Below are 20101 nucleotides of genomic sequence, written 5' to 3' on the forward strand. Positions count from 1 at the left end.
TCCTGGTCATACTGGAATCCCAGGGAACAGCCTACAAAACTCAACCTGCAAAGGCAATGTAACAGTTTTACCTATCTGATATTTGGATCTCAAACCATTATCAGAGCGAGGCTTAACGTCAGTTATCAAACGATTTGAGTTGACAATGCCACATCTAGCTTTTTCAGATAAAATACACCTATGACAATTGGCTGGTTACTATGCCCCAAGAATTGGAGGGAGAAAGTGTTATGGTAAGGTTTTGCCTTGGCCAAAAATTTCTTACTCGATGTTTTCTTTTAAAATGTACCAAACCATCAATTTATGAGCATTTTGGGAGGTAGGTGATAATTTTAGAAGTTTTACTTCCATGTTTTTTGCCGATGCTGAACGAAAGCCCATTTTTAGACATAGTTTAATTTGTTATCTACCGATAATGTAGAATAGTGTCAATGGTAATGAGTATACTGTCCAGAATTACAGTACGTTTTTCCTAATTATCAAGGAAAAACCAAAAGCGTTACTTAATATTTTTGGTTTTATACATTTTTTACAGTTGTTTTTCTTCTTACACTTTTTATTTGGTTGGTTCAATAAAGTAAACGAATAAAATCCTAAATTATTAGCATTGATTGATACATATTACAAATGTGAGTTTCCGCCGTCAAACTTTAAACATTTCCTTAGTAATCTCTGCTTTGGAGATTTTGAAGTCAAGCAGTATGATCAGTTATATAATTATTTAACAATCTAAGCTTGGTAGCAGTGTTGTTCACTAAAATGGCCAACTTGTTCATTTTTTCAGTCCTTGGAGCCTCTGAAGCTCAATGTTATCGTTAATTTATTTAGTCGTTCAAGCCTTGGAGCCTGTGAAGTTTACTGATTTTGGGTTACCCGAGACTGATAAGAAGACAATGCAGAGTAGTGAGAAATGGGTGTTTTTTGGAGGAGACATAGCTGGCATTGCAGAAACTACTGTGGAATCAGTGAATGATGGAAAGACTGCGGCTTGGTACATTCATGAGTTTCTCCAGGTAATTTTTGTGGTATTCAAGAATAAAATGACAATATTTAAGGTAAATAAGAAAATTAAAACACCATTTAACATCTATAAATACTGTACTATAAATTTTAAGACACTATATATTTTATGGCATTTAATTAATAGAAGAAAACACAGTACTTAAACCAAATTTCTTTAGTGTTGATATATATATATATATATATATGTATATAGTTACCTGTTTCGGCCACATTTATTCAGGCCAATGAAAAGACCAATAGCATAATGATGTCTAGAGGAAATGTTATCAAAACATGCAGCAAAATATATTTGTTTTAGTACTAAAGGAGAATTGGAGCTTAAACATTGTATTACGTTTAGTAATGATTCGTAGTGTTTAATTATGTTCCATGTTACATTACAATCTGAACTTGGAAATAGATTTAACTGTACATGCTAATTCTTTATCTACAAATTTCGAAGTTATACATAACTTTTCCGTGTACTCCATGTGATTATTAATATTATCCAATCGTGGTGGACTTACCTGTGTCAGAAGGACCGAGAAAGAACTTGATGATCCTCTCCTAGCTTCCTGCCTATAAGCAATAGTTGTCCTGGAGTGTAACGAAATGAAACTGGAGTTAATGTTCGTTTACAGAGTTTTTGCTTGCAAATACTTGCAGTTAAAGAGTGAAATAAAACCAAATCGAAATAAGGTTTGACATGCTTATCCTGGATTCCTTCTTGCAGGCACTTTTTGTCCAGGATCAAAATGAGACCAAAAATGGCCCTATTCTGGTTTTTTGTTTGCAAGCACTATGTTTTCACATACATTATAGTAGTAGTATACTTAAACTACTTGAATGGTTTAAAGTAGCAAAGGTAAAAAATAAGGAAAAATATTTGCACAACAAAGTTAACGCGGAACAGTCACAGATGATATGTATCACATAAAATAATGTATAGATGAAAACGACGTTATTGGAGAAAAATATGGAAAAAAGTGTATTTTCTTAAAGGTCTTTAAATAATAAAATGTAAATTTTCGAATAAATTAAGCCTCATCTTTTGACTGTATATACATACATATATATATGTGTATGTCAAGATACAATATTTTGTAAGCTAAACAAGTATGGTTGCACGTGAGATAACTTTTTTCCCCACCCCTTCTTACTTTCTTTCAGAGTCTCTATGGACTGCCAGTGCCCAAAGAACGAGCGTTACCCCAGTTTTACACTCCTGTTGACATGGTGGATATCAGTGTCGAGATGTGTGGTCTTAAATTCAAAAATCCTTTTGGTCTTGCCAGCGCTCCACCAACGACCAGCAGCCCCATGATTCGTAGGGCATTTGAAGAAGGATGGGCATTTGCCCTAACTAAAACCTTTGCTTTGGATAAGGTATTATTTAGTATTATTTGAAATAATCACTTTCTAAATGTGTTGTTTAATAATATAGAAAATGCTGATTTTATAGAAAATATTGTTAAGCACAATAACAAATACTCACTTTCTTTAAGGTTTTATTCGATGATACAGAAAATACTCACTTTCTAAATGTATTTGGTATGGTCTGGTGGTTGAAGCGCTTGAATCATGATCTATAGGTTGTGGTTTAAATTTCTTCACGTAACTTGCTCGTTCCTTCGGTCGTGGAGATGCTATAAAGTGATGGCCAATCCCACTATTCGTTGGTAAAGATTAGCCCAAGAATTGGTGATGGATAGTGTGGATTAACTGCCTTTCCTTTAATTTTTCGCCTCTAAATTAGGGAATGCTAGAGCATATAGCACATAAGTTGTTTTGAACGAAGTTAAACAAAGAAAGAACTTAAAAGTCCCTTCCACCCCTGTGGCACAGTGATATGTCTGGACTTACAACAATAGAAACTGGGTTTTGATACCCGTGGTAGGCAAAGCACTGATAACCCATTGTGGAGCTTTATGATTAGCTTCAAACAAACACAAACTATATAATGAGCTATTTGTGCTGTGCTATCACAAGTATTTAGAACCAATTTCTAGTTTCATAAGCCTTCAAACATATACATAACTGCTATGTAACTTTGTGCGTACCTTTAAACATGTCATACAAAATCAACTTAACAGTGTTATTTAATAAGGTACAAATAATCACTTTTTTGTTACAGTAATTTTTCTTCATGTCATTCAGTTGTATGAAGCATTTAAAGAAGCTCCTTTGCATGTCTAGAACACAATACACAAAAGCTTATCGAATCAATATAAATCTCAATTTCCGAATATTTACACAAACAAGTAAAATCCGTTTTTCCCAAACTTTTGTAGTTGTTTTGCTATATTTAGGTCAGCGATAATTATGTAATTTCTAATACTTAATGTGTTATCAACTCTCCCGTATAGAGAGCATGTATAGTGAACCATTTCTAGGCTTCATTTAATCAAATTATAGAAAATTATAATTTATCGCCTCACACTTGCCTTGTATGATCACACACTTAAGAACATACAGGTGTAATATATATTTTGTTTGTCGTTAAGTACAAGATTCATCAATGGGCTATGCATGCTGTGCCCACCGCAGGTATAAAAACCAAGGTTTTAGCAACATTGTTAGTCTGTTTCTTTCAGCGAAATGTGCCATATTATGAGTCTCTGATGTTATCGCTGAGTTATTGGAGGACATAAAATACAATATCATATATGCACTATAACTCATTACTTTTGTATGTTGTACAGCTATTAAATACGGCGTGAATAGATATTTTCATCCAAATATTGCCAGGTGGTTATGGCACTACTCGTAATCTGTAGGTCGCGGATTCGAATCCCAATCACACCAAACATGCTTGCCCTTTCAGCCGTGGGGGCGTTATAATGTGACGGTCAATACTTCTATTCGTGGGTAAAAGAGTAGCCCAAGAGTTGGCGGTGGGTGGTGTTGACTAGCTGTCTTCCCTCTGGTCTTACACTGTTAAATTAGAGAAAGCTAGCACAGATAACCTTTATGTAGCTTTGCGCGAAATTAAAAAAAAAAAAAATACACAAATGGTTAAATGCGCAGTTTTTTATTTTTTTTTCTGGTTTATAAAAGTGATTTTCTAGTATTAAATAAAAATTATTATAAAAATAGATATTTCGAAGCTTTTAAAACTTACATTTAAACAAAACATATGTAAACGAATCCCTTATATTGCATTGTACTTTAATGAGTGCCCGAAACTAACTAGAATCTGTTACAGACTAATCATGTGTTACGTATGCTACGTTTTTATGGCTGCGGAATATAACGAAAATACTGTTTATTTAGCTATATATGAATAATTTTGTAAAAAGAAAACTATAACAACGAGAAATTTGCCAAACCCAGACACAAACATTTCAATAAAATTGTATTGTTTATTCGTCGGTGGTTGTTTGTAAACACATCTTACTGTTTGCGGTTAATCTTGTAATTGTATGTAAATACATGTCTATGGTTGTGGTTAACACTGTGATTGTATGTATATGTTAGTTTTCGTCTGTGGTTAATATTGTGATTGAACCTTGCTGCACGTCTATAGAGCATCACGACTGTTAGTTTCTGATGTGTGTTGGTATAAGACAATTGCAGTATCATGACTACTAGTTTCTATGTTCAACTTAACGAAACAGAGAATGAATAAAATAGTACCAAGAGGAAGACACGTCAAATATGTATTTCATCAATATTTTCAGGTGTTGAAGTGTTACTTTTCACGAGACATCTAACGGTTTCTGACTGTGGAAGTAAATTACCATTTCTTTAGGCATTAACCTGTTTTTTTTTTACTGTTGAGCACAAAATTGTACAGTTGGCTAGAAGTGCTCTGCCTACCGCCGGATTCGAAACTTTTATTTTTAATGATCTGAAAATAATATAACTATGCTAATTAAACACTGATATTGATGTGTATAATGAATTTAGGATTCGTTAAATGTAGTATTTCATTATAATTGGTATTTAATAGATACAACGTTTGATGATTGATCAATGGATAAAAAGATCTAAGATGTTGTAAAAAGAAATTCTTTCTAGCATAACTTCTCTACAAGAATTAGAAAGTATAGATATAACTAATTTTTAAAATAGCAAAAGTAAAATAGAACGTTGAAAGGAAAACTCTGGAACATAATTTGTTGATGTTATTGTATATTATAATTAGGATATGATAACAAATGTGTCACCGCGTATTGTTCGAGGCACAACCTCAGGGAATAACTACGGACCGGGTCAAGGGTCCTTTCTTAACATAGAACTTATCAGTGAAAAGACTGCGATGTATTGGTGTCAGAGCATTAAAGAACTGAAAGCTGATTTTCCGGATTGCGTAAGTGTTTTGTATTTTTCTTTTATATAGTGTGTTAAGTAAATGAATTAAAGTGCAAGTAAAATATTTTCTGTATGTTGCAAATGTTCAAAACTATTAGTACAACAGCTTAAACATATATAATGTTCTAGCTAAAATGATTAATTTGACTTAGTAATTTTGTTTGGTTAATGACATTTGAAATTGTTTCTGATTTATATCAGTGTTTCAGGCTGTTTTAAAAATGGGTTTTAAAAAAATGTTTTCATAACTAAAAATCGATTTTAAAGGATGTTGGGAGATGTTTTACCATTGATTTATTCTCTGTTTCACACCTTATTTCTTGATTTGTAGATCGTGATTGCTAGTATTATGTGTACCTTCAACAAGGAGGACTGGACAGAACTAGCAAAAATGGCAGAGGTAAGGATAACTTTGAAATGTATAGTTTATAAAAATTGTAAAAACTTTGCAGAGAAAGTCATTCTGCAGTTACGTTATAACACCGAGTAAGAATTTACTTCCATCCCGTCAGCAAAAACTTACACCATACTGGAGTGTGGAGTTGAAATTAATTAGTGAATCACGTAATACCAAGGGAAACTAATTTCGCAACAATGCTATCTAAATAATAACTGGAAAAGTTACTTTAATCGAAGAAAGAGAATCGCTAATCAACCATCTGGGTGTATTGTATTATACATGGTTATTGGGTGTTTTACGTTATTCGATGTTGGTAGATATTGTGTATTAATGGGTTGCTTCAAGAGAACAAGACATATTTTTACGACGGATGACTTAAGAATGTAAGGGTAAATTGACGTCTCTACCTTTGAGTTTTGTAGTCTCAACCTCTTTTTAGAAAAAATATTTACCTATACTTTAATTTGTGCGCCAGCAACACCAAGCACAGGGCGCACATATACCCGATTCGATTTTATCACTCATCAGGAATTTTACCAGCCTATTTTCAAATTAAAATTATTTTAGACCGGGTTACTTGAAAAATTCAGACCCATTCGCTGAGCCGCTATGTCGCGACTGAAAGTTTACCACCATATAGCTTGGCATATTGGAAAATTTATCCTACTTTGTATATAAGTATTATTTCAAGGATGTTTCACTTACAATGGAAAACTATTACAATATTTTGTATTAGTAGTAACTGAAGTTTTCTTAGTTTCATAAATTTAGTAATTGATTGTTTTTTAAATTAATATTTTCTGGATTTTTTAAAATCTTATTATAGGAAGCTGGAGCAGATGCTCTGGAGCTGAATCTGTCCTGTCCCCACGGAATGGGAGAGAAAGGGATGGGCTTAGCTTGTGGACAGGTGATGTTGTGTTCTCTATTATAACATATTTTTGGTTATTACAGCTCATACCGAAAGAGTGAATTAGTGGTACTGCTAGTCTTGATCAGTTCCTGTCTGTTTCTGTTAATTATTATACTTTATTTTACCTTTAACTCGTTCACATCAATATTTGTATCTATGACCATAAAATACTTTTTTCCCAATGGTTAATTACACTATTTCAAAGGAAGTTTATTATAATACAAGAGATAGAGTTTGATCTAAAATTCCTAGGTTCTTTAATTCTTTATCCTGAGGATCACATAGTAAATTCTGTGTACCTCGACTTACATCCGAATATTGAATGTTGAACATGGCCATCTGCCTTGTTTTTAACCTTAAAAATATTGATCTTAATACATACATCAGCTTAATTTTAGTACAGTACCTTATTCACATCTTCATAAGTGCTTACAACGCTAAAATCAGGGGTTCGATTCCCCTCGGTGGGCTGAGCAGATAGCCTTTGTGGCTTTGCTAAAAGAAAAACACACACAAACACACTCATAAGTGCTTTTTTTTCTTTTCTTTTTACATTGAAATACATGCTTCTCGAGTAAGATATAATAATAACCACTGTTTTTTAAACTGTGATAGGTGTATCTTTATTTGGAAATCTTCAGTGAAACAGTCTTTTGTAATTCTAGTTAAATTTACAAGAAATTCATTCATTATTTCTTAAAAGCCATCTTGCATGTTTTATAATTACCAATTGTAACAACTCTATGAACTAAGATTTTAATTAAACTCACTTTACATATATATATACCAGAAACAAAACTATTCTAACGAAAATATAAACCAGTAAACGTTTTGTTATGAAAAGTTTCAAATTGGAACTCATTCTCATAAGGACAGTTAAAAGGGGCTATTTGAGGTCTTATTGTTATGTCTTCTTGAGTTTTGTTTATCTAATTTATGAAAATACTATTTAAAGTACGCTTTGTAAAAATATGTCCCTAGTAGTTCAGCCGAAAGTTTCTAGACTTGTATATGGCTTTCCATACCCATAGTGAAAACAACACAGAAATCGTGTAGGTTTGTGCTTAACTAAGAAAAACAAAAGAGAAATTTTCCGGAAATTAAAAAGGGATCATCTGTATATTTCGTATAGCAAAAAAATGAAAATATTTATATCATTATTTTTACTACTGTTTGTCACAATGACATAAAACAATGATGCCAAAAATCGTACTTAACTAAACTCCATTATTACATATTTTATCTTATCAAATATTTCACTAGTAAATCTAAAAATTGTCTTAATACTTTGTTTGAAAAGCTGTTTTAATGATTACAAAGTAAATTAAACACAAGATCAACGTCTCTTCGGCCCGGCATGGCCAGGGGGTTAAGGCACTCAACCCGTAATCCGAGGGCCACAGGTTTGAATCCTCGTCGCACCAAACATGCTTGCCCTTTGAGCCGTGGGGGCGTTATAATGTGACGGTCAATTTTACCACTATTCGTAGGTAAAAGAGTAGCACAAGAGTTGGCGGTGGGGGATGATAACTAGCTGCTTTCCCTCTTGTTTTACACTGCTAAATTAGGGACGGCTAGCGCAGACAGCCCTCGTGTAGCTTTGCGTGAAATTCAAATTAAACCAGTCAACGTCTCTTCTAGCGGTATGCTTATGTAAAGTTGACCTTATTTTTGAAAGAATTTCTACATAATAAATATTATATTAAGAATACTTTTGAATTTTGAATAGCTTAAAAAGACATAATTTAATAATGATATTAAGTGAGTTAGTTATAGTATCTAACTATTCTATTTTAGATAAAAATATAAAGATAATTTTAAATACAATTTTTGTATAGTATTAAAAAATAAAGACCGAATATCTTGAAAATATAGAAAAAGTTAAAAATTTTTATTAACAAATATTTCACTTGTATCCTAGAACGGCTGGTATGGGTATTAACATTTTTACTAAAAAAGCAGAGCACGACGTTTCGACCTTCCTATCATCTTCAGGATGGTCAAAACATTGTTCTCTGCTTTATTAGTAAAAGTGTTAATACCTATACCAGCCGTTATGAGATACATTTTTACTTCAAGAGGGTTTCTCATCATCAGGAAACACTTGACTTGTATATTATATGTAATAGCTTCCCAGTGGCTCAGCGGTATGTTTGCGGACTCACAATGCTAAAAAGCGGGTTTCGATACCCACGGTGTAGCTTTGTGCTTACTTCAAAATAAACATATGTAATGAATTTATAAAAGGTTTGATATCTGGTAAAATAATTTTTGTGGACTGGTGGCATTGGCATATTCGTCTATATGGGAATTTTGAATGTGATTGTCTAGTAAATGTGTTTATCTTGAAAATCAATTCCACTGTGGATGCAGTATTGCCAGGTCTAAAATATGAAGTTTTAAAAAATAATATAGGACACTGCAACTATTTAAGCAAACGACAGTTGAAATCTTTTTTATTAAATACGAACTATTACATCAATTTGACTTGTATTGTGTACTGTATCATTACAATTCTACGTTAGGTTATGTTGTGTTTAACTCTATGTTCTGCAGGAAACACTACGTTTATTATTGTGGTTATTCTTTCGTTTTTGCTGTTCAACTCTCTCGTGTAACACAAATGTAGTAATTTACTTAATTTTATAATAAATTATTCATATGTACTTACTTTCACGACTTGTTAAGTGTACTAGTCTACACGTGCACCTTTTTTGACATTGTGTAAAGGCAATTAGAACTGAAATATATATAACATAACAGAGAAAATATACCAAATAACCAAGTAATTCAACACTGAATTGTTGTTGGTGATGGTGTCTCTGAGCTTATATTATAATGAAGTAATTTGGTGCTGTTGTAGAACTGAGAAAATTTGTACTACAAGAAGTATTATTTGGCTGACGCATAGCTATAAGAAAGTGCTAAGATGTTTCAAATATAATGGCATGATAGAACTACAGAAAACTGTGATCATTTTTTGAATTATTAATCAGACGTCGTATAGAGGTCAAATTATCATACAAATATGATAATTATTGTTTATCTGGCAATACTGCATGTAAGAAAAAATGAATAAAACAGATATTTGAATTGAAACTTTAAATACAGTGTAGGTTTTAATACTAAATATTATATAAACGTTGTATTTATTATTTCCTTCTAGAATCCCGAGTTGGTTCACAATATTTGTTTGTGGGTGCGAGAAGCTGTAAAACTTCCGTTTTTCGCTAAATTGACACCTAACGTCACTGACATTGTTTCCATTGCAACAGCTGCTTATAAAGGTATTAAACAATTTCGTGTTTCAGCTACCCTTCCTGTTCTGTGACCACAGGATGTTGCCTCAGGGAGGGATGGGTGCCAGATAAGAGGAAGTCAAAGGTTACCGCTTAATAATTACACAACTATTATGTAATCTGAGGGTTGCATAACTATTATATAATAAGCAAATTATGGCTAGGTATGATATTATAGCTCTACAAAATGTTAAACGCCATAGCTAGGCCGATTACTATAAGCAAATGCTATTAATAAGATTTTATAAGCGGATGGTGATACAGAGATTCCAAATGTGGATTGCTTTGTTACTAAGGGTAGTGTTTGTAAAAGAAAATGGTCTTGCTGGACTTATATTTTTTACAGAGGTAGATGGTACTACTTGATATATTGTGTTAGTAAAATTCTATAGGTGAACAATTTTACTGAGATTCTATATGCAGGCAGTGCTAGTAGGTATCTATAGGTTGATTTTGTTACTGAGGTTTTATAACGTGTGTGTGTTTTACAAAGATAGATGGTGTTTCTATAGGCATATAGTGTTACTAACACATGAACACTCTGCTGAAGACTTTTTATCACATCCAATGTTTCCTTTTAATAAATATTCAATGAGACAGCTAGTATAGCCAATGATTTATGATTTCATGATTTATTACACAATCAGCATATTAGTATATTTAATTCAGGACGCATCTTATGTATCCACAAATTTTCTTTAGAGTGGAACATTTCTTTACCATCCGCATGTGGATAGTAAAGAAATACTTTGCACTAAAGACACTTTTATAGATACTGTAGTATAGTGTCCAATTTTATATTTAATCTGTAAAACACGCTTTCTAGAATTACCATTCTGAGGAGGACGTCTTTTACTTTTCTAAATAATATACAATAATTTTATGTTTTGTTGTCAAATTGTTACACTGAAGTTGAAGGGGTCTACATAAATATTTATATTTAACTAACTGTTTACCAAGCACTATCCATTCTATTATCAGTAGTCTTAGTAAAATAAATTGCTATATATTTATAATTCTACAACCTAAGTAATACACTTTACTTAGTAACACCACATGGCTTTGTAAAACACATGTCACACAGTTAAATATTTATATATATAAATTATAAACATAAGCTGAGAAAATCTGTATGCAGCCCTATGAAAAGCATAGTAATATTGTCTGTCTGTGTATTCAACCATCTGATTTTGTAAAACACATGTTATGCAGTCAATATATAAATGAAAACAATAAATAAAACTTGATAAAATTTAAAATGTGTATGCAATTTTATGAAAGTTACTGTCATTGTGTGTGTATAGAAACACCATCCGTCGTATAACCATCTGTTTATAAAACAGTAGTAACACAACCCATCTATAGAATTTTAGTAACACTATCCACCTCTAGAACCTTAATAACTAATATTATATAATATTATATTTGTGAAATATTCAATACTCCTAGTAAGTCCATTTCCTTATACAAACACTGTCATTATTTATACAGTCCACCCATTTACTTCAGTGGCATCATGAACGTCTTCTCCCTCCAATGGTTAGTACGTAATAATTATGTTTTCCATAGGTGTTGGCATAATTTGCCTTTTATAAATTACATATTTCACCCCCGGGTGTTGCATAGTTTTCATATTACATAACGGATAAGTAACACCCAGACGGCATCCTTTGGTCTCCTTTTACCTTGCGACTCCCCACTTAGTTGGCATCCTTTGGGCACAGGACAGACGAGGTGATGGCTTTTAGTTATCCAGAAGTGTAGAAATTAAACATTGTTCATTACCATTAACAATCTTTGGTAAACTACAAGTAGTAAAGGGCACAATTATGGTCCCATATTTAGTCTGACCACACTATTAGTACAAAACACGCTCCGAACTTCGGCGTTGTGGATGTGCTTAAATGGTGATGGTCATATCAAAGTATTTGCTCAGACATGAGTAACTCAAGAGTTGACAATGTTTGTTGTTGAACATTCACTTTTTCCTGTACCTGTAAGTTCAAAACTAGGAACATCTATGTACAGAAATCTTTATGTAGCCTAACACAAAAACCTGAAAGAACAACATAAAAAAAGGCAAAATTACCCGACTACCTGTTTAAATTGTAATTAGCTCACTGCTACTGGTAATTCCTATGTCAATTATATTTTACCAAACTAACTGTTAAACAGGACTTACAGATATAATATGAAGGTTCAACTTTGAAACTTTCACTTTTTAACACACGCATTTATTTTTTAAATTCTATTAAGTCAAATTTAACCACGGAATTATATATATACATATTTTTTGTTGGTCACGTTTTATTGTGATCCGTTTGCCTCACGATGCTGAGTGAAACGTAACAAATAATCTTAGTTTTATTATCCTTGAATTTCAGTGGTGTTTAAAGTTTAACATTTAAATCATTGTGTAACGCATCTCTTTTATTTCGCTTCAATGTCTCTTGAAGATTGACTAAGTACAACGCCAGAACATATTGAATAGGGATCTGCTAATTACTTCGTATTGAAAAATTAAGCATAATTTCAGGAAGAGCAGATGGAGTAACGGTCACAAATACTGTGTCAGGGCTTATGGGAATAAGAGGTGACAGTAGCGCCTGGCCAGCAGTGGGAATAAGGAAGGAGACTACCTATGGTGGAGTTTCTGGAAACGCTATCCGCCCCATCGCACTTCGTGCTGTGTCAGCTATCGCCAAGGCTTTACCAGGGTTTCCAATCTTAGCGACAGGAGGGATAGATTCTGCAGAGACAGGCCTTCAGTTCTTGTATAGTGGGGCTACAGTATTGCAAGTAGGTGATTCAGATTTTATATAATGAGGATACAGTATCATGAGTGTTCAGTTCTTGTTTAGTGGATATACAGTGTTACAAGTGAGTGATTAAGTTCCTTTATAAATGGTTGCAGTAAGGCAAGTGGTGATTCAACTTGTGTATACTGAAGCTATAGGATTACAAATGGTGATCTAGATTGTATATACTGGCGCTAAAAAAATACAAGTGAGTTGTTCAATTTGTGTATAGTGGAGTTACAGTATTAGAGTATGTTGGTTCAGTTCCTGTTTCTTGAGTTTACAATATTACAGCTGGACCGTTCAGTTTCTGTATCGTGATACTATAGTATAAAAAGTGTATATAAGGTATAAGAAGTGAGTGATTAAGTTATTCTGTATTGTACGTACACAATCTCAGGTTTTTGCATGGCGGGGCTATATTGTAATGAATGGTTCTTTTATAGTGGGACTAAAGTATAACAAGCTGTTAAATTCCTCATTAGGAGGCTATTGCATAAAATTGGCTAAATGCTTCTGTAATACGTACATAATAATGCAAATGAGTTTCTGTACTGTGGGGCTACAGTATTAAAAGCAAATGGTTTAGTTCAAGTATAATGGTTATACAGTGATACAAGTGAGCATTCCTGTTCCTGTGTAGTGTGACTACAATATTACAAGTGAGTCGTGCAGTTTCTGTTTGGTGAGGCGACAATCTTACCAGTAGATGGATGGTTCAATTCCTGTATACTGGGTATACAAAACTGCAAATATGTGGTTCAATTCATGCATAGTGTAGCTACAGCATTATAAACAAGTTGTTTTGTTCCAGTGTAGTAAGCTTACAGTATAAGAAGTAGACAATTTAATTCCTATATATTGAAGCTAATGCCTTACCAGTAAGTTATTCGATTACCGTATTGTAGGTATAGAGTATTATTATAGATGGTTCAGTTTCTATATATTGGGGCTGAAGTATTACAATAAAAATACTTGCCTTTGAAAATTCTAATTGTCTGCCACGAGCCTAAGAATCACGGAGATGACTGATATTTTTGCTAATGTAATCTTCAAGACTGGAACACTCGAAATAAAAAGGAAATTGTTATCAAAACATTCAATCTGCTATGAAACCTGATGTTCTTGTATTCACTCCACCGGAGACTTATATTAAGAGTTTGTATTAAAGTTTCATCTGATTCTGAATTTAATGTCAATAACAATGACGATAGAAAACGTTTTTAACCTGAAATGTCTAATGATTACAGCTTTTCACAAAAGGTAAAATTAATGCTTCGAAGAGACATTTGGGCTTTCCAAATGATTTCTTATAGATTTTTGGATCCAGTCTTCGTGCTAAACGTTTTCCAGGGACTTCATTTTACATAAACTTTAACGAAGTGTAAATTCTCAGGCCTGTGTAGTTGAACAGTAAGTTAAGTGACATCTGATATTTATAGTCATTGAGAATTTGTGTCACATTGTCAGCTTATGTTTATAATTGTGTAAGACTTTTAAAAAGTATTTAATATTTTTTCAATGAAATGTGTGAAATATTTAGATAAATATCCTAATTTGGTAAGAAAGATAAATATTTCACGTTTAACTAATTATTTGTTGTTGTTTTTTGCGGGGTGGAGTTGGGGCATGAGATAGGAGTTACTCAAGAATTTCTGCACTTTTTAATTTGATTCGATTTATTGGCCGAGCTCATCTCACACTCACCCCAACTAATCTCTCTTTCTTTGTTTTTCTTCTTGAGGTTTGTAGTGCTGTTCAGAATCAAGACTTCACTGTCATTAACGACTACGTGACAGGTCTGAAGGCAATTCTGTACTTAAAAAGTCTAGAAGCAACAAAAGACTGGAACTTCCAATCACCACCAACACCACGCCATCAGAAGGGAAAACCTGTATCCACTCTGCCAGGCATTAGGTTCAAGGTTAAAAATTGCATAGCTCAATAAAATTGTAGTTACAACGTTTCACCATAATCTTCCACAATTTTTGTTTGAAATATTTTATAGTTTGGTAAATTAATATGGCTGTTTTCCAGTTAATTTAGTGCAAAATTTCATTTATTGTTTGACTCTTTGCATCAACTTTATGTTTTCATCTCTGTGTGTGTAGCCAACAAGATTTCTCGATTCGTTTGTTTATTATGAATTTCGCCCAAAGCCAGCCACACAAGGGCTATCTGTGCTAGCTGTCGCTAATTTAGCAGTGTAAGAATAGAGTCAACACTACCCACTGCTACCTTATGGCTACTTTTTTACCATCTATCTTTTTTACCTACTATTGACCATCACACTATAACGCCGCCATGACTGAAAGAGCAAGCATGTTTTTTGTGACACTCAGATTACGAGTCAAGGGCCTTAACCACCTGGCCATGCCAGGCCTAGAGTTCTCAAAACTACTGAATGGATTTGGACGAAAATTAATTTTCATTTGGGTTATGACTTAACTTAGTTTTTAAGGGGTGAAGATCACAAAAATATCAGTAAAACCCCCAAAATTTCCTATATGTTAGTATAATTACCGCTCAAGTCTTTTTATGTTCTGCAGTCTTGTTAAACAAAACCAATCAAATATTAATGTATCCTTTCGCTAGTTCTTTCTATTATCTAGACCACAAATTCACTCCATGTAGTTGTTGACCTGATGATACCTTGATAACCTGGTGAGAAGTTATAACCGCAGATATTATACATTGTATATCTGCCAATAAACAAAACTTATGTTTCCCAGAATTGAGAAAAACGCGACAGTTGTACATTTCACAATTTATTACGACCATGAGTTCGACAGTGAAGGCATTATCAGGAACAGACTAAAATGTTTTAATGCAGGGTTTATATGTATATATATATATGTCTAAACAAAGAATCGGAAGTGATCTTGACACTCACCTAGAGTCAAGTTGTTGAGGATCTTAAGTTGGTTTGGTCGTTTTGAACATTTATTCTGGATTTGGTTTAAACATCTATTTATTTCTAAAATTTCTAGACTGTCTAGTTTTTACTTTTTTATTCAGATATGTAAAATTTTCTAGTTTTCTCAGGATGAAATTGGTGTTTCATTTCAATAAGGTGGGATGCAAAGAAAGAATTCATTTTCTCTAATTTCCATCTTCTAGAATGTCTTTTAATACTCATTTCTTTGGAACACCTTGTTTGGCCTATGTATACACTATTACAGTCTAGACATGTAAATTGATAAACACCACTGTTGTTGTACTTCTAGACTCTTTTTTTTTTATTGCTGTTGCAGAACATTTTCCCTAAGTTGTTTTCACAGTAGAAGTACAGTATGTAGATTTTTCTGTTCAGTGTGTTATATATATTTTTCTCATTTTTATTATTTGGTACAGTATGTGGCTGTACTGTTTTTAAATGTTTATGTTTCTTATAACAGGGTACATTTTGTAATTATTTCGTTAATGTTCCTGTTTTCATAGCGGTACTTTTTGCATTTAGTACCTTTTAACAGTTTGCTTGAACATAAATGATTCTATTTTATTTTCTAAAGTAAGCAGCATTATTTTGAACTGCTTTTTTATACATTATTATTATTATTATTACAAGACTTTCTACTTTCTGTTTCTGTCATAATATAAATTATTATTCTTGGAGAAATTACTTCCTTTTATCTATTTTTTTAACCTGTCTTTACTACAAGAGGTATAAGACATTTTATATATTTTTGTTGAGTAAGAAAGCAAATTAACCGGTAACCGGTTGGCAAGCAACGATTTATAAAAAAGGATTTTATTAATGATGGAACATACTGCATATTTCGACATAATATTGTTTTATCTCTTTCACTGTAGGCTAACAATCAGGAAACAAATGTGTTGATATACGTATACATTTTCTTTTTCATTTGAAATCTACACACACGTAATAAAATGATGTCTTCATAATACAAAATGCATTTGAATATAAACAAAATTTTAAACTGAAAACGGAGAACATCGGTATTATTAGAAAACAAACAGGTCGTGGGTTTATATTGCTACAACAATCAATTGTGTATAGTTTACACAAATGTTGGGTTGTTATGGAAAAAGAAATCATTGTTTTAATTTAGAACTCACCTTTTTTACAGTATATTGTTACTATATCAACAACTTCATTTTTGTCAATTATTTATACAGCAACTACCTCATTTTGGACATTACCTGAAACATAGAGAGACTGTTATAGCAGAATACAAAAAAGGATGCGACCTACTTGATGACAGACATAACCCCTCACCTAATAGACCAGCTAACCAGCTTACAAAGCCAATACTTCAAATAAAGGTAGAAAAAAGAGAAAAAAAACACACTTGTTTGTTATTCGTAAAGTATTGTTTAGTTTTGTAGTTACGTTGACCTCTAAAGGTATATGTAAAAACTGCTATTCATAAAGCACTAGTTATCTTGTAGTTGAAGAAACCTCTAAAGGTGTTGATAAAAATAAGTGGAAGAGGTCTTTTTCATTGGTAAAATCGATAGAAATCAGTTTACAGATTTGGTGGCTGCAAACATTGTTGCTAAAAGAATTGTAGTATCATATCAGAGTATTTAAAAGTAAAGAGTCCAGAGAAGTTGTCTTAATTTAAATAAAATATTTATACATGTAAATATTATTCAAAAATAACGACCAATTTTTAATGAAAGTTTCGGCCATGTGTATGATTAAGCATTGGTGTTTTTTGTTTCTTTTGATGTAAACTATAACAATTTTTGTCTTCCAGGACGTCATTGGAACTGCTCTTCCTGGAATTGGAACCTTTAGTGACCTTGATACTAAAAATCAAGTAGTGGCTCTTATTGACGAGGTAAGAAAAGGTCTTTATGAATCATAAAAAGAAAGATGATAGGATAAATATAAATAGGGAGGCTGATATTCTTAAAATTTTATTGTTATTCTTCGATCATCGTCAGGTTCACTTGTTTTCTTTGTGAAACTGATGATGACCGAAGAAGGTCGAAACGTTGTTCTCTCCTCTATTAGTATTTTCTCTACCCATACCAGCCGTTTTTAAATAGATAATTTTCTCTACAAATGTTTTTTTGTCACCACAGTAGTAACCCTAATTAATACAAGTTTAGAATAGATTCTACATTTAATGCATAATTTTAACACATATTTTGCCCAACCAAAAAATGGTTTCACGAAATTATGTTAGTAAAGTTACTACTAACTCTGGTTTTTAAAATTCATTTTGCTACATGGATTTCTAAATACTTTCTGGATAAGTGAAACAACAAAAGAACGTAACTGTCTACCATGTCTCCAATGCATAGAAATGCAAGCGAAATGTATGCGAAGTCCATTAAAATCTGTCTAAACAATATAATGACTGATAACTAAACAGGCGAGCATTTGATCAATATCTATTTGAGAATGAGATATAGATACAATGATTAACAATTCTACATTTGTAAAATTATATGAAAAGGCATATTTATCCTATATAGTACAAATAATATGATTTGGATGCTATGAAACAAATTTTTCGAACTTTTATATTTTTTTCATATAAAACGGGAATGATAGTGTTTATTATGTTTAAATTGAATTATAAGCGAATGTGTAACATATGTAGAAACAAACTTCAAACCATAATTTTCGCTGTAGACCACCATAACAGAATATATTATATGACACACCAAACATGACAGGGGTCCGGCATGGCTTGGTAGTTAAATGGTTAGTTTTTACTTTCGAGCAAAGCTACACGAGGGCTATCTGGGCTAGCCTTCCCCAATTTAGGAGTGTAAAACTAGAGGGAAGGCAGCTAGTTATCACCATACACCGCCAACTCTTGGGCTACTCTTTTACCAACGAATACTGGGATTTATTGTCACATTATAACGCCACCACGGCTGAAAGAATGAGCATGTTTAGTGTGAGGGGGATTTGAACCCGCGACCCTCGGATCACGAGTTGAGTGTCTCAATCACCTGGCCATGCTGGGCCTCGTAGTTAAAGCAATCGACTGGCAATTTGTGGGTAGCGGATTCTAATACCCATAATGGAATATCTTCGCCCTTTCAGTAATGGGGACGTCTATAGTCAATTTCACTATTCGTTGGTAAAATAGTAGCCTGAAAGTTTTCGGTGAGTGATGCTGATTAGCTTCCTTCCCTCTAGTCTGTTATTGCTAAATTAGACACAACTAGTGCCCTTTCAATCCCAAGTAATGTTCCTCACACCTAGCTTCATAACAATGGGGTGCATTTTTTTATTGGAACTGTTCATAGTTTTATATACATAGAATATTAGTTGGCTTATGTGATAGTACCTCAGATTGGTGTCATATACTCATTTGGCTTAGTTTATAGATTAATAAAAGTATTTTCAGAAAGCTTTTATTTGTATTTTTCATTTTATAACCTGAGTATTTTTTCCATCTAAATATAGTAATATTTTCACATAGAATAACCAAGGTGTAATAGCTTTAGGTTAAATTCAGACACAATACAGCTTAAAAGGAAAGTAGTTATTTTCAGGACTAGAGAGGTGGTAAAGGCCCGGCATGACCAGGTGATTAGGGCGCCTGACACACAATTTGAGGATCGCGGGATTCCATCACACCAAATATGTTCATACTTTTATCAGTTGGATGTTATAATGTAACTGTCAATGTACTTAGTACCTAGTAGCTAGCCTAAGAATGGGTTGTAATGACTATCTACCTTATCTAGAAATATACTAGAGTATTTCACTGCTAAATTAGAAATGGCTAGCGCAAATAGCCTTCATGTAGCTTTTCGCAAAATCCAAAACAAACAAATATTATTATTAGATGTAAATCAACTAGTATATCAATAATAACGTTAAGTATGCCATGAAGTATAGTATTGCAAATATTCAAACTGTATTAAATTAAATATAAGCTATTGATTTTACATATTCAAGCATTTTTCTTGCTATATATTGGAAGTGAAATTTCGAAGTAGCCAACTGCCCATAATGACAATTCAGAACAAATAGGATGTCTAAAAGTAGTTGATTATCACACAGTTACAAGTTGGAACATGTCTACAATGAATGATTCCAACTTTTTATGACGATCTATGATGGCACTCTATGAAACTATCCTGTAAGAAGGATTTTTATACTATCTGCCTCATGGTGTCGCTCTGTCTAACTTTGACGTCACATGTCACGAGAAATCTCGCTATTAAAGGATGCGAGTCATTGCCTGAGAGCAATAGAGAAATGTTATCCTTTAGATGCCGTACGGCAGCTCCAATTAGTACTAAGGCCAAACACCAGTGACTTGGCTTCAAGCTTGAAGTCTTATAATACCAAAGTTCGGAGTTCAATCCCGGCAGACAGCTCATTCTGCTTCTCTCATAAACAAAACAATATATTAACAAAGATTTTACCTGCCTA

The 20101-nt window shown here is 32.9% G+C and overlaps 1 protein-coding gene across 2 annotated transcripts in view; it reads left to right on the forward strand.

Moving 5' to 3' along the window:
• su(r) (dihydropyrimidine dehydrogenase su(r)) overlaps window positions 1-20101 on the forward strand; it is a 55923-nt gene that overhangs the window by 22227 nt on the left and 13595 nt on the right. For both annotated transcript variants that reach the window (XM_076515009.1, XM_076515008.1), the window contains exons 12-21: window positions 829-1013; window positions 2173-2388; window positions 5150-5314; window positions 5648-5716; window positions 6543-6626; window positions 9796-9916; window positions 12465-12727; window positions 14471-14650; window positions 16867-17013; window positions 17451-17534. In XM_076515009.1, the coding sequence (XP_076371124.1) occupies window positions 829-1013; window positions 2173-2388; window positions 5150-5314; window positions 5648-5716; window positions 6543-6626; window positions 9796-9916; window positions 12465-12727; window positions 14471-14650; window positions 16867-17013; window positions 17451-17534 (1514 nt within the window). The remainder of the gene's footprint in view (window positions 1-828; window positions 1014-2172; window positions 2389-5149; window positions 5315-5647; window positions 5717-6542; window positions 6627-9795; window positions 9917-12464; window positions 12728-14470; window positions 14651-16866; window positions 17014-17450; window positions 17535-20101) is intronic.

Source organism: Tachypleus tridentatus, chromosome 7, assembly GCF_004210375.1.
Source record: "Tachypleus tridentatus isolate NWPU-2018 chromosome 7, ASM421037v1, whole genome shotgun sequence".
Classification (NCBI taxonomy): domain Eukaryota; kingdom Metazoa; phylum Arthropoda; class Merostomata; order Xiphosura; family Limulidae; genus Tachypleus; species Tachypleus tridentatus.